The sequence below is a fragment of the Chiloscyllium plagiosum genome, chromosome 30 (genome assembly GCF_004010195.1).
Source record: "Chiloscyllium plagiosum isolate BGI_BamShark_2017 chromosome 30, ASM401019v2, whole genome shotgun sequence".
Taxonomy (NCBI): domain Eukaryota; kingdom Metazoa; phylum Chordata; class Chondrichthyes; order Orectolobiformes; family Hemiscylliidae; genus Chiloscyllium; species Chiloscyllium plagiosum.
The window spans coordinates 7,129,766-7,142,306 of record NC_057739.1 but is presented as its reverse complement, the minus strand read 5'-3'; the positions used below and the strand labels follow the sequence as shown (position 1 = coordinate 7,142,306).

General features: G+C 42.1%; 1 protein-coding gene across 3 annotated transcripts in view; it reads right to left on the bottom strand.

Annotated features, from left to right (window-relative positions):
* Nucleotides 1-12,047, bottom strand: part of dph7 (diphthamide biosynthesis 7) — a 27,656-nt gene extending 15,609 nt beyond the window's left edge. The window contains exons 1-3 of one of the 3 annotated variants that reach the window (XM_043719896.1): nt 11,990-12,047; nt 2,092-2,284; nt 1,000-1,139 (exon numbers count right to left, since the gene is read on the bottom strand). In XM_043719896.1, coding sequence (XP_043575831.1) covers nt 1,000-1,139; nt 2,092-2,241 — 290 coding nt within the window. In that variant the 5' untranslated portion in view covers nt 2,242-2,284; nt 11,990-12,047. Of the gene's footprint in view, nt 1-999; nt 1,140-2,091; nt 2,285-11,781; nt 11,855-11,928 lie in introns of those variants that run through there. The other 2 variants (XM_043719897.1, XM_043719898.1) reach the window with 2 other exon arrangements.
* Nucleotides 12,048-12,541: the final 494 nt, after the last annotated feature.

The following is a 12,541-nucleotide window of genomic DNA, read 5'->3' as shown; positions in this document are numbered from 1 at the left end:
TAGCCGGTCTTCAATCATGTCACCGTACTACAGTTGATTGGACCTTTCTTGTAATTAAGAACCCTTTTCCAGAAAATATCATTGGATTAACTTGCTGTAAATCATGTCACCTTATTATATGATTGGTCTTTCTTATAATTAAGGCTGTACTATTTCTTAAAAAACAAATAATAATGTTAATTTTCAAATGTAATTGCGCAACTTCACCACGGAACACAGAAGCTTCAATCTCTGTGTTGCTGAATAGAATTACATCAAGATAGCTTAATTTAATAAGCTAATGACCCTTGCTTTTTGAATAGACCGCATTTGTCGATTCTTTTGACCGATCTCAAACCAAGAGACCCCTCTTGAAGAGTTGTAGATCTTCACTATGATATGCCAGTCCCATGTTCCTAACCATGCCCAACGTTAGGTCAACTTTTTCACACAGAGGGTGGTACGTGCATGGAATGAGCTACCATAGGAAGTGGAGGAGGCTGGTACAATTGCAACATTTAAGAGGCATTTAAATGGGTATATGAACATGAAGGGTTTGGAGGGATATGGGCCGGGTGCTGGCAGGTGGGACTAGATTGGGTTGGGATATCTGGTCGGCATGGACGGGTTGGACCGAAGGACCTGTTTCCATGCTGTACATCTCTATGACTCTATAAATCTATAAACTTAACATCAATTTCTAAAGACAACCACAGTTCATGTGAATCTGTGATTCTTAGGAGTGCAACTACGAGTCTCGATGTCCGTTACCATCTGTCACAAAATATCCAAAAACCAACAACTTATTCGAGACAACACTTCTAATGTGCATCTTATCCAAATCCCCATACTTCAGAGCCTGAACTGTGAGAAGAAGCAAGCTGTTTGGCCCTGGTGGCGTTTCAGAGATGAGCTTCTGATCCAACTGTCTATTGTCATCTCCACTGCAACTGAGTGCTACCAAAAAATAATTCAACTTTAATAATGGACTACCCAACGCGTGAAACTCTTCATGCTTACCATTTGAGATCTAATACTGCTGGCATTTCAATCCTCTGTATCTCTGTTAGTGGAGAATAGTGCTGATCCTCATTGAAACAGTAAAGATAAAGACGCCCATGTCTCAAATGGGGCTCATTGCTGTCAGAGTCTCCTGCACCCTAAAAAAAACCCACAAATTAAACAAGTTAAACACAAAACTGCTAAGCATGCTAAGTTCAAGGGGAGTCTTTGAGTTAAAGTTTTTGAATTAAATATTTTAACTGTAACAGGAATCACACCTGAACCACAGCCTACTCTCGACAATCATCACGACAGATGAATTATACACAGATCAGTTTGTGAATTGCTGAAATTAAGATGTTTAATTTTCAGAGCTTCGGAATTATCAGGACAATTGGAGTATTCCTACTTCTGTCCCACTGAGTGCAGCAGTTATGAAATAAAACAAAAGCCTTCTAATCTGCATTCATCAGTTCTAAGAAGGAAGTCCTAGTACATTAAACATTTAAAAAATAGTTAGTCTTATAAGTTATCAACACATCGAGACACCATTTTGAAGTACGGCTATAATACTGCTCACCTTACTTAAGGATGCAAATGCACTGGAAGCATATCAGAGGTTTACTTGACTAATACCTGAATGGGTGGTTTGCCTCAAGGAATGGTCGTCAGTCTAGATTTGCATCCACAGGAGTTTAGAGAAGCAACAGATGACTTGATTGAAATAAATATTTGCTGGTGTTTTGAAAGGTTCCATGTGAAAAGAATGCTTCCTTTTGTGGGCAAATACAGAATAGTATGTCACTATTAAAATAAAGGGTTGACAATTTTAGACAGAGTTAAAAGGAGAATTTTTTTTCTCAGCATTAAGAAATTTTGGAACTCTTTCTCAAGGCTGTGAAGTGGAGTCCTTCAAACGTTTAAGGCAGAGATACATAGATTCTTGATAAGCCAACAGGTGAAAAGTAAAATCAGGGCTAAGCAGAAACAGAGTAAATCAGATCAGCCATGATCGTACTGAATGGCGGACTGGACTCAAGGGGCTGACTAGTTTAATCTTTCTCCTATCTTTGCTGCTTGAATCAAGGTCTCTTACGAATGGCACTATACCTTCTCATTGGGATTCTTCAGTTGATAAGTGCCACAAGTCAGTACATTGTGCCATGTTTCAATGGGGCACCACTCTACAGCATCTGCACTATACTCTGTATCCACCACCTGCAGGGTTCGAGCTGTGCATCGAGCCTCCATGTCATTCATTCATTCCAAAACCTGGTGCGATCATTCAGAAGAAATGCAGCATCTAACGAAGAAAGTTGACAATTAACGTCAATTTAGATGGATAAAATTCACTAACAAAAACCATTTAATTGTTTAGCAAGGAAGTAGTTCCAAACTTATGCAAAAAGCATTATACAGATTTGAAATAGCATCATAATGAAAATACGTAACTTAAAATATTGATTTTGATATATTACAAAGTACAGACGTACCATCTGCAGCGCAAAGTGCAGAAATAGACAAATAGGTTTCATTTAAGCAACCTACAGCATCGTCAACAGAACTTATTCCTTTCTCCCTAATCTATCTTATCTCCTTTCACTGCATAGACCATACAACATAGAACATTACAGCACAGGCTCTTTGGCCCTTGATGCTGCACAATCGTTTATCCTAAGATAAAACTAATCTACATACCCCTCATTTTACTAATCATCCAGGTGCCTATCATGTACAAACCAATCTGAAACACTCAGCAACACTCCTTAGGACCTTACCATTAAATGTATAAGTCCTGCTAAGATTTGCTTTCCCAAAATGCAGAACCTCACATTTATCTGAATTAAATTCCATCTGCCACTACTCAGCCCATTGGCCCATCTGGTCAAGATCCTGTTGTAATCTGAGGTAACCCTCTTCACTGTCCACTACACCTCCAATTTTGGTGTCATCTGCAAACTTACTAACTGCACCTCTTATGCTCGCAACCAAATCATTTATGTAAATGACAAAAAAAAAAGAGGGCCCAGCACCGATCCTTGTGGCACTCCTCTGGTCACAGGCCTCCAGTCTGAATAACAACCCTCCACCACCACCCTGTCTTCTACCTTAGACCTTGTCTATTTATGCCCCTCAATTTTGTAAACCTCTATAAGGTCACCCTTCAGCCTCCGACGTTCCAGGAAAACAACCCCAGCCTGTTCAGCCTCTCCCTACCAGAATTGCACGCAATATTCCAACAGTGGCCTAACCAATGTCCTGTACAGCCGCAACATGACCTCCTAACTCCTGTACTCAATACTCTGACCAATAAAGGAAAGCATACCAAACACCACCTTCACTATCCTATCTATCTCTATGACTATGACTCCGGCCTGAATGTTTGAAAACTGGTTGTTAACCCTATTGAATTACTTTTTTTTTTACAAAGTTTTTAACATATGACCCCCACAACTGCCAAAGCCACCACAAAGGCCAAAAACTTGAGATCTCTTGATATAGCATTTATTTTTCTCAACAGCCATGACCATGAAAACTAAATTTTAAATATGTAAAACCAACATTAGGTAGTGAATTGCACCTGTGACCTTATGTTTATTTAGCACTGGCTAAAAAAAGCTCCCATTTCTGCAACTTCAAGGACTGAGGCCAGACAAAATCTCCAAGTCTAAAGCTTCATCTATTCACTCCAAAATGATGCTCCCTTAACCCCATTCAAAATACCACCGACAGTACCAGATGCGTTGCTTTTTCAGCACTATTTGCCAAAACTCAGCCAAACCAACAAAAAAGGTGAGGAATTTCAAACTTAAATTGAAACCATTGCAAAGAGGTTGCCACATGCACTTTAGAACATTTCAAAGTTATTTTGCTGGAAGATGGTCTTTTTTAAAATTCATAATGTTCCCACATCAAATCAGTGCAGTAGGTTTCCACTGATTTGTGGGGACTTCAAGGAATCTCTTGAAATTAAACTTTATATACACACACAAAAACAAAGTCACAGGGATACTAATTAGAAGTTGCTAAATATTAAAAATATTAGATGCATTAAAACATTGCAGGTCATGCAGTGAAACTGGTAAACAGTCATGCACTTTAAATTATTCTGTTATTTAAAACAACAAAGACTTACATTTCTCTAGACTATTGTATGACCTCAGGAACTCCTAAAGAACTTTCCAACTAATTAACATTACAACGCATACATTAAAAATAGTCTATAACAAGGTTATTAAAATTGTTACGATGCAGAACACCTCTGCTAATTATAACTAAAACACCTAGATAAGCTTGCCCCGTCTCAATCTGCTAAACGAAAGAATGAAAGAAACCCCTGATGTCCAATGCTTAAAGAAAAATACCCAATTCTAACAGTAAACACTAAACAAAAACTACTAATAAACCCAAGTCCCCTTTTTCTTAACAAATCACTGATGCCAACTCAAAGTGCTGCTCTAATAACAATTTTTGAACATTAATCTCAATGCCCAGTCTCTTATACTGTCTTCTTTCTGGTCCTCCCAAATCTGCTCTCTTCTCCCTGGGCATTGTTTAGAAATAAAAATACTCGCAGTAAAAACAAACAAACAGTCTTGTTACTCTTTAAATACTCTTCGGAGAGATTTCTTTGAGCTCACTGAGAACCCTTTCAGATGGGGTGCTCTCATGTTTGATGGGCAGTTAGTTCCAACTAATTTTCAAAATTGCCTTCCTTTTTATACTCCCAAGACTCTCATTGGTCTCATGTTAGCAATAGAATTAAATTCAAATGGTTTTTGGTATCCTGGGCATAATTTAAATTAATTGCTTACATTCAAATCCTGTTGCCTTAACATCAAAACAATCCCAAGCTGATTGTTACACATTATCAATTCTCAGCGCTCCCTACACCTATTAGCAAGTCACATACACGTGCTGTCAGTTCAGCTCTCTCAAAGTGACCATACAGTCTTTCAACTTGGTAAGAAAATATACACTGGATAAAAGCAAATTACTGTGGATGCTGGAATCTGAAACCAAAAGAGGAAATGCTGGAAAATCTCAACAGGTCTGGCAGCATCTGTAAGGAGAGAAAAGACGATGTTTCGAGTCTAACTGACCCTTTGTCAAAGCTGAAAATATACACGCTAGCTTCAAATCTATTTGTAATAACTCATTTTCAGCTATATTCATAATTTAATCAAACTACTTGAATATTTAAATGTAAAATACTGAGTTTTCAAATACTGCCCAATTGCTCAACTTCATGGAAGAATTCATACTTGGTAAATGACAAATTAATCGGGTGGAAACTTGAATAAAACAAAATTCATCACTTCTGGGGGAAAAAAAAGTCCAAATTTGAGTATAATTTGTCCTTCAAACAGAAATCCCATCTTACCTGACTGCATTTAGGCCTCGCAATTCCAATCTCACCAAGCTGGATGAAGTTTATTTACTCAACACCCTCCACAGAGAAATGGTCTACCTTCCAAAAAGCAACAGATTTCCACTATATCCAGAAATTTCCCCAACCTAAAATTCCTCCGCATTACCAGAGAGGAAGCGGCAGTGTTAATAACAATCCAGAACCCCAGGCCAAAATTCTGGAGACATAGGTTTGAATCCCACACAGGCAGGTGGTGATCTCTGAATTCAATAACAGCTGGCCTAACGTCAACCATGTAATCAATGCCAACTGCCAGGAAAAACCTGGCTTATTCATGTTTTTTAGGAAATGAAATCTCCCATCTTCGCCTGATTTGACCAACATGCAAATCCAGACCCACAGCAATGATGTTGACTCTAAACTGGCCTCTGGGAAATTAAGGGTAATGTTAGGTCTGCCAGCTACATGCTCATCCTGTGAACAAATAGCAAAAAATGTCTACTAGACACTTCTGAATCCAACTTCTCCAGAAAACCAGAGTGTCTGTCTCAGTATTTGAGGCTGGAAAGCTTAATAATGAGTTTAGTCAGTAGTAGTTTAATTGTTACTCAAGAATTTGACTAAGGTTTTAATTATCTTAACTTTCCTGGTAACTATTAACAGAAATAGAATCCTGCAAATATTCAAACTTTAAGGGTTCTTTTTGTTGGGAGGATTCCAAATGCAGGGAAATTGCTCATTGGAATAGTCAATTATCAGGCAATTTGTACAAGGCTGGGATTTCGCATAGTCATTGGAGTTGTGCATCTGGGACCATCACCTCAGCAGAATATCCAAGCAACAATGTTTTGCTGCAGTTTTTTTTTGTCTCCCTGCAGTTCTTGGAATCGTATTTGAAATGATTGAGCAAGATGTGATAAATTGGACAAGTGAGCAGTTGGGATAAGTTGGAGAGGTATTTAATAAGGTTCAACAGCAAGAAGTTATGCAATTACCTGAAAGTTAAACTAGGTTTTATGCTGCTTAAGGAGGTAAAAACAATGACTGCAGATGCTGGAAACCAGATTCTGGATTTGTGGTGCTGGAAGTGCACAGCAGTTCAGGCAGCATCACCGACGTTTCGGGCAAAAGCCCTTCATCAGGAATAAAGGCAGAGAGCCTGAAGCGTAGAAAGATAAGCTAGAGGAGGGTGGGGGTGGGGAGAAAGTAGCAGGAGGCCCAGCACCTCCATGTCCTCGGCAGAGTGGGAGGGGGAGTTGAAATGTTGGGCCATGGGGCACTGTGGTTGATTGGTGCAGGTGTCCCAGAGATGTTCCCTAAAGTGCTCTGCCAGGAGGCGCCCAGTCTCCCCAATGTAGAGGAGACCGCATCGGATACAATAAATGATATTAGTGGATGTGCAGGTAAAACTTTGATGGATGTGGAAGGCTCCTTTAGGGCCTTGGATAGAGGTGAGGGAGGAGACGTGGGCGCAGGTTTTACAGTTCCTGCGGTGGCAGGGGAAGATGCCAGGATGGCAGGGTGGGTTGTAGGGGGGCGTGGACCTGACCAGGTAGTCACGGAGGGAACGGTCTTTGCGGAAGGCGGAGAGGGATGGGGAGGGAAATATATCCCTGGTGATGGGGTCTGTTTGGAGGTGGCGGAAATGTCGGTAGGTGATTTGGTTTATGCGAAGGTTAGTAGGGTGGAAGGTGAGCACCAGGGGCGTTCTGTCCTTGTTACGGTTGGAGGGGTGGGATCTGAGGGTGGATGTGCAGGATGTGAACGAGATGCGTTGGAGGGTATCTTTAACCACGTGGGAAGGGAACTTGCGGTCTCTAAAGAAGGAGGCCATCTGGTGTGTTCTGTGGTGGAACTGGTCCTCCTGGGAGCAGATGCGGCGGAGGAATTGGGAATATGGAATGGCATTTTCGCAAGAGGACGGGTGAGAAGAGGTGCAATCCAGGTAGCTGTGGGAGTCGGTGGGTTTGTAAAAAATGTCAGTGTCAAGTCAGTTGTTGTTAATGGAGGTGGAGAGGTCCAGGAAGGGGAGGGAGGTGTCAGAGATGGTCCAGGTAAATTTAAGGTCAGGGTGGAATGTGTTGGCAAAATTGATGAATTGCTCAATCTCCTCGCGGGAGCACGAGGTGGCGCCAATACAGTCATCAATGTAGCGGAGGAAGAGGTAGGGAGTGGTGCCGGTGTAATTACGGAAGATCAACTGTTCTACGTAGCCCACAAAGAGACAGGCATAGCTGGGGCCCATATGTGTGCCCATGGCTACCCCTTTGGTCTGGAGGAAGTGGGAGGATTCGAAGGAGATCTGGAGGTAGTGGGAGGATTCAAAGGAGATCTGGAGGAACTTTAAGATTTTCTGGGTAATACTTCAAACCCAATTCTAGCTGAGATTCCAAGAAGTTTGCAAAGACACTATGGTCTTAAGAGGGTGCATTTTGTCCGTTTTTTTTTAAAAAATGAGGTTTTAAAACATAGGAACAAGCTGTCTATTTGAATCCAAAAAACAGGTTTGAGGCTTTGGGGTTTCTTTTGGTAAAAGTTGGAACAATAGAAGCAGCCTGAACAGAAAGGGGTACGTTACCCCACAAAAAGGATTTTCCATTTTAGTTGTTCAGTAGCAGCTGCTGGGGATTGAAGCTGGATGTAGATACTGTTTTTCTTCTTATTTCCAACCAAACGCTGGGGGTTCTCTTCCTGCTACTAGAATTGCATGTGTGAGAATCTATTTTACTGAATTTGCCTTTTGCCAAAGTTGTGGTTATTGAAAGCTACTATATTGGAACAGTCACTGTTGAGTAATTAAATAATTTATTGTTAACACTGCTGGAAAAGTTAAGTTACTCCAATTTCTTCTTTTGTTGCATTTTAACTAACGTATGAACAAAGTATGTTTTGCTTAACATAGCATAGTTTTACCAATCAAATTGCAACACCTTATACTTAGCTAGCCAAATAAGTAGGGGACACAAACCTGAACAGGCAAATCTTGGTCAAGTAATAAATTGCACATTAAATAGCAGATAAAACAAAAAAAGCTTCAAACTTGGCTCAGCAATCGACTCAGATCTTAGCGATCACCTTCGGTTACAACATCCCTAGAACTCTAAATTATGAATTTCAGTTCCTCTTCGAGGAGCGAACCTGATTCCCAAACAATACAATTTCTTATCAGAGTCTAATGGCGATAAATAACAGAGGGGAGACACAAACACCAAGTAATGCTCACCTCCATCATGAGTGTCTAACCACGAAAACATTGTCACTGCTGAAATTCCTATTGATCAACATCCTGGGGAGGTCACTAGACTAGTAACCTAACTGGGAGAAAGTGAGGACTGCAGATGCTGGAGACCATAGTTGAAAAGTGTGGTGCTGGAAAAACACAGCAGGCCAGGCAGCACCCGAGAAGCAGGAGAATCGACATGTCGGGCATAAGCCCTTCTTCAGGAAGGGGGCTGGTGTGCCAAGCAGGCACACCAGCCTCATTCCTGAAGGGCTTATGCCCGAAACATCAATTCTCCTGCTCCTCGGATGCTGACTGGCCTGCTGTGTTTTTCCAGCACCACACTTTTCAACTCTGGTCTCCAGCATCTGCAGTCCTCACTTTCTCCCAGTTAGGTTACTAGTGTTTTTTCAGCACCACACTTTTCAACTCCAGTAACCTAACTGCACAAGCTGCAAACTCCATATATAATAGAAGACACATGGGTGAAGGAAGACTCCCTAGCTGCCTGTGCTCTTTCCCCAAGGTTTGACACACGACATGCAATTCACACACCAACTTCTGCAAAACAGCACCCGTACCCAATTCCAACCTTCCAGCTCAGCTCCGTCCTCCTGACCTGTCCCATCTATCCATCTTCCCTCTCATCTATCTGCACCGCACCACACCACTCTCCGAGTTATCACCTTTATCCTGACCTCGATCTGCCTATTGCACACTCAGCTACCTTCTCCCCCATTTATCTTTCCACCCCAAGGCTCACAGCCTCATTCCTAATGAAGGGCTTTTGCCCAAAACATCGGTTTTCCTGCTCCTTGGATGCTGCCTGACCTGCTGTGCTTTTCCAGCACCACACTCTTGACATTAATTTCCAGCATCTGCAGTATTCATTTTCACCTAAAGCTTATTAAAGCCTGTGCAAGCTAGGTGACCCCTTTGACCCTCTTCACAGGCACGTGAAGTCGAGTCAAAGAGGCCCCGAACAAAGAAAACACACCCCCTTTATACAGATCAGTTGGCAAATGCTTACAAATGCTCTGCCCACTCCGCCACAGTCACATCACTCAAGACAACCCCCCAGCCACGTGTTAACCCAGGTACAAAGATAGGTTGAGATCATCCTCTGAAATAATGCAAATGTAAATGCCCTAATCCTAGGGAATTGTTATGCAGACGATTTAGTGATTCCCCAAGATAATGTAAGTGTGATATGTTGTAGCTTCAGATGTCTATGAAAGCATTTCTGAATGGAAGAGTTAGAATGATAGTTTAATTTGATAATAGTAAGGGGAGTAGCAGCAAATGACTGTCTACATGGGGTTGGAGTCATCCACATTCCAGAATGTGGAGTCAATGCAGTTTAACCCTTTAATATTACATTAACATCCAAAAAGAGATGTTCAATCTTTTAACATTACACCTGGAAGAGCTCAGTTTAACATCACAAGAAATTCAAAATCTTTCAACGTGAAACAGTCTACCTGATTAGCCCCATCTACCACTTTAACCATTCATTCCCTCTAACATTGGTGCACTACAATTCTAGTGTGCACAAGTTTAAAAATCACCAGGTTATAGTTCAATGTTTATTTGAAAGTACAAGCTTTCAGAGTGCTGTTCCTTCATCAGGCAGCTAGTGGGACAGGATCATAGGACAATTTATACTACAAGATCAAAGTGTCGTACAACTGATGTGACGTATTAGACAAACCTAGATTACTGTTAAGTCTTTAATCGCTTAGAACGGGGGTGCAGGCTTTGATTAATTATTTAAATCCCAGAATTTCTGTCAAGTCACAGCCCCAAGAAAGTACACAAATATGCTGTCATTTTTGTCTCAAAGTGAAAAACAGTCACCTACAATGAGGGACAGACAACAGTGAACTGAGATCAGCATGTACCTTGCAACCTTAAATATCAACATTAAGTGCTGAATAAACAGACATACTACACTAACAAAAAAAAATCAGACCAACGACAATTCACCTCAAGCAACCATATCCTTTGAAGGTCTTCTTTAAGCCAATCCACTTACACCAGATATCATTTCACTTTCTCTTTCCACTAAGATGTCAAGTGCTCTAAAAGCTCATGATTTCACATAAACTTTTTGGACTAACTTGGTGACTTGAGAGTTCGGACTTTGTCCTCTAAAATGAAAAGATTAAGGAGGCACTGTTATTCCACTATATCCTAGCACAGCTAGCATTTGGAATACTCCCTGAAGACTTTTTTTAAACCTTGCCATTATCACCCACATTAACTACTGTCCTTCCTTTCTCATGTTCGCACATTCCCAACTTTTTTATGACTCCTTCCATTAACATCTGTATACAAATTCCTTTCACTAACTTCCATACTACCAATTTCTCCTTCATTGGTCTTCCCTCCCCTTCCTATTTCCCCTTTGATATTTATTCTGCCTGCTCTCTCTTTGTCTCCATTTAATTAGAGATTCATTCCTACTGACAACATACAGGTGGAAATCCAGGCCTGCAACAGAGAAAAGAGTGGGAGGTCATGCTGACAAGAACTAGGTTCTGATCAGAATGGATGGGGAAAGAGGGACAAATGTACTGATTTGCATCAAACGTTGGTTTGCTCCTCAATATGCTCAGCTGTCGACTTTCACCAGCCCTACAATTTCCACCTCTGGCCCCATGAACACCCAACATTAGCAGCTATGGATCGAAACACCTATCACTGTCACCAAAACTTTACAGCCTTAGTGGCGCCTGACTTAGCTCGTTGTCAACGTTAGCCCAGTTTACTCATGGGAACAGTCTTGAGACTTTATTCCTGATGAAGGGCTTTTGCCCAAAACGTCGATTTTGCCTGTCCTCTGATGCTGCCTGAGCTGCTGTGCTCTTCCAGCACCACTAATCCAGAATCTGGTTTCCAGCATCTGCAGTCATCGTTTTTACCTTTTTACGTTTGACTATGTTAAAAGCATTACACAAAAGTTGTCGTCAGCGTGTATGGTGACCAACCAACAGGGTAGACTAAAACTAAAATCATTCGCACAACACTCAAAACATCCAGGACCTGTACAGAACCAGCCTAATCCTTTTAGCAGCCAGGACAAATAAATCCTCCCATTTGAAGGGCTTTACTCCTCTAAAGCGAACTAAAGACGCTCAATTTCCTCAAATTGCATTAATCCCACATAAAGAATCGACCAAGGGCAAGACAGGGACTACAAACCCACCGGCGCTCTCCTCTCCACCAGGTCCCAAAATAAACCACAGATGGGGCACATTCCTGGAGACTGAATCATATAGCATAACCTCCCACAATGTACTCAAAACAACTCTTATGATTTGAATTCCCCGCAGAAATCCCTCGCGGGGACCACCTTGGTCAGTTGGACAGACTGCCCTCGCGCCTGCTTTTCCCCAACCGCCACCAGCACTCACCCTCCTCGCGCGCTCTCCACCTCGTTCACTCGCTTCCGGTTTAAGACAACTTCCTCCCACCCCCGGTTTAAGACAACTTCCTCCCGCCCACACTCCGGTGGGTGATTGACAGCCCTTGTAACCAGTCACGGTGAGGTGACCGGGTTCTTGCCCTCGCCGCCCGCCCTATCGATGACGACGATTGGGGAGGGTTGCGTCGGAAGGGCAGCACGTGACTGCAACCCTTCAACCGCCGCTGGGCGTGAGCTGGTGCTTCACATGGAGCGGGCAATCAACTGGACCATACTCCAGAGGTACCTCAAATATGTTCATATGGCTAGGATTTGGCGGTGAAGGAGGCTCCGCCAAGGATATGCAAGTCCTGGGCCTTCTCCACTGCCAAATCCTAGCCACCCTATGTCTGGAGGAAGAATGATTCATCTTCCGCCTTGGGACCCTCCAACCACCAAGACATCAATGTTGATTTCACCAGTTTCCTCATCTCCCCACCCCACCCCCAAACTCATCCCCTCTCTTCCCCACCCCCAAACTCATCCCCTCTCTTCCCCACCC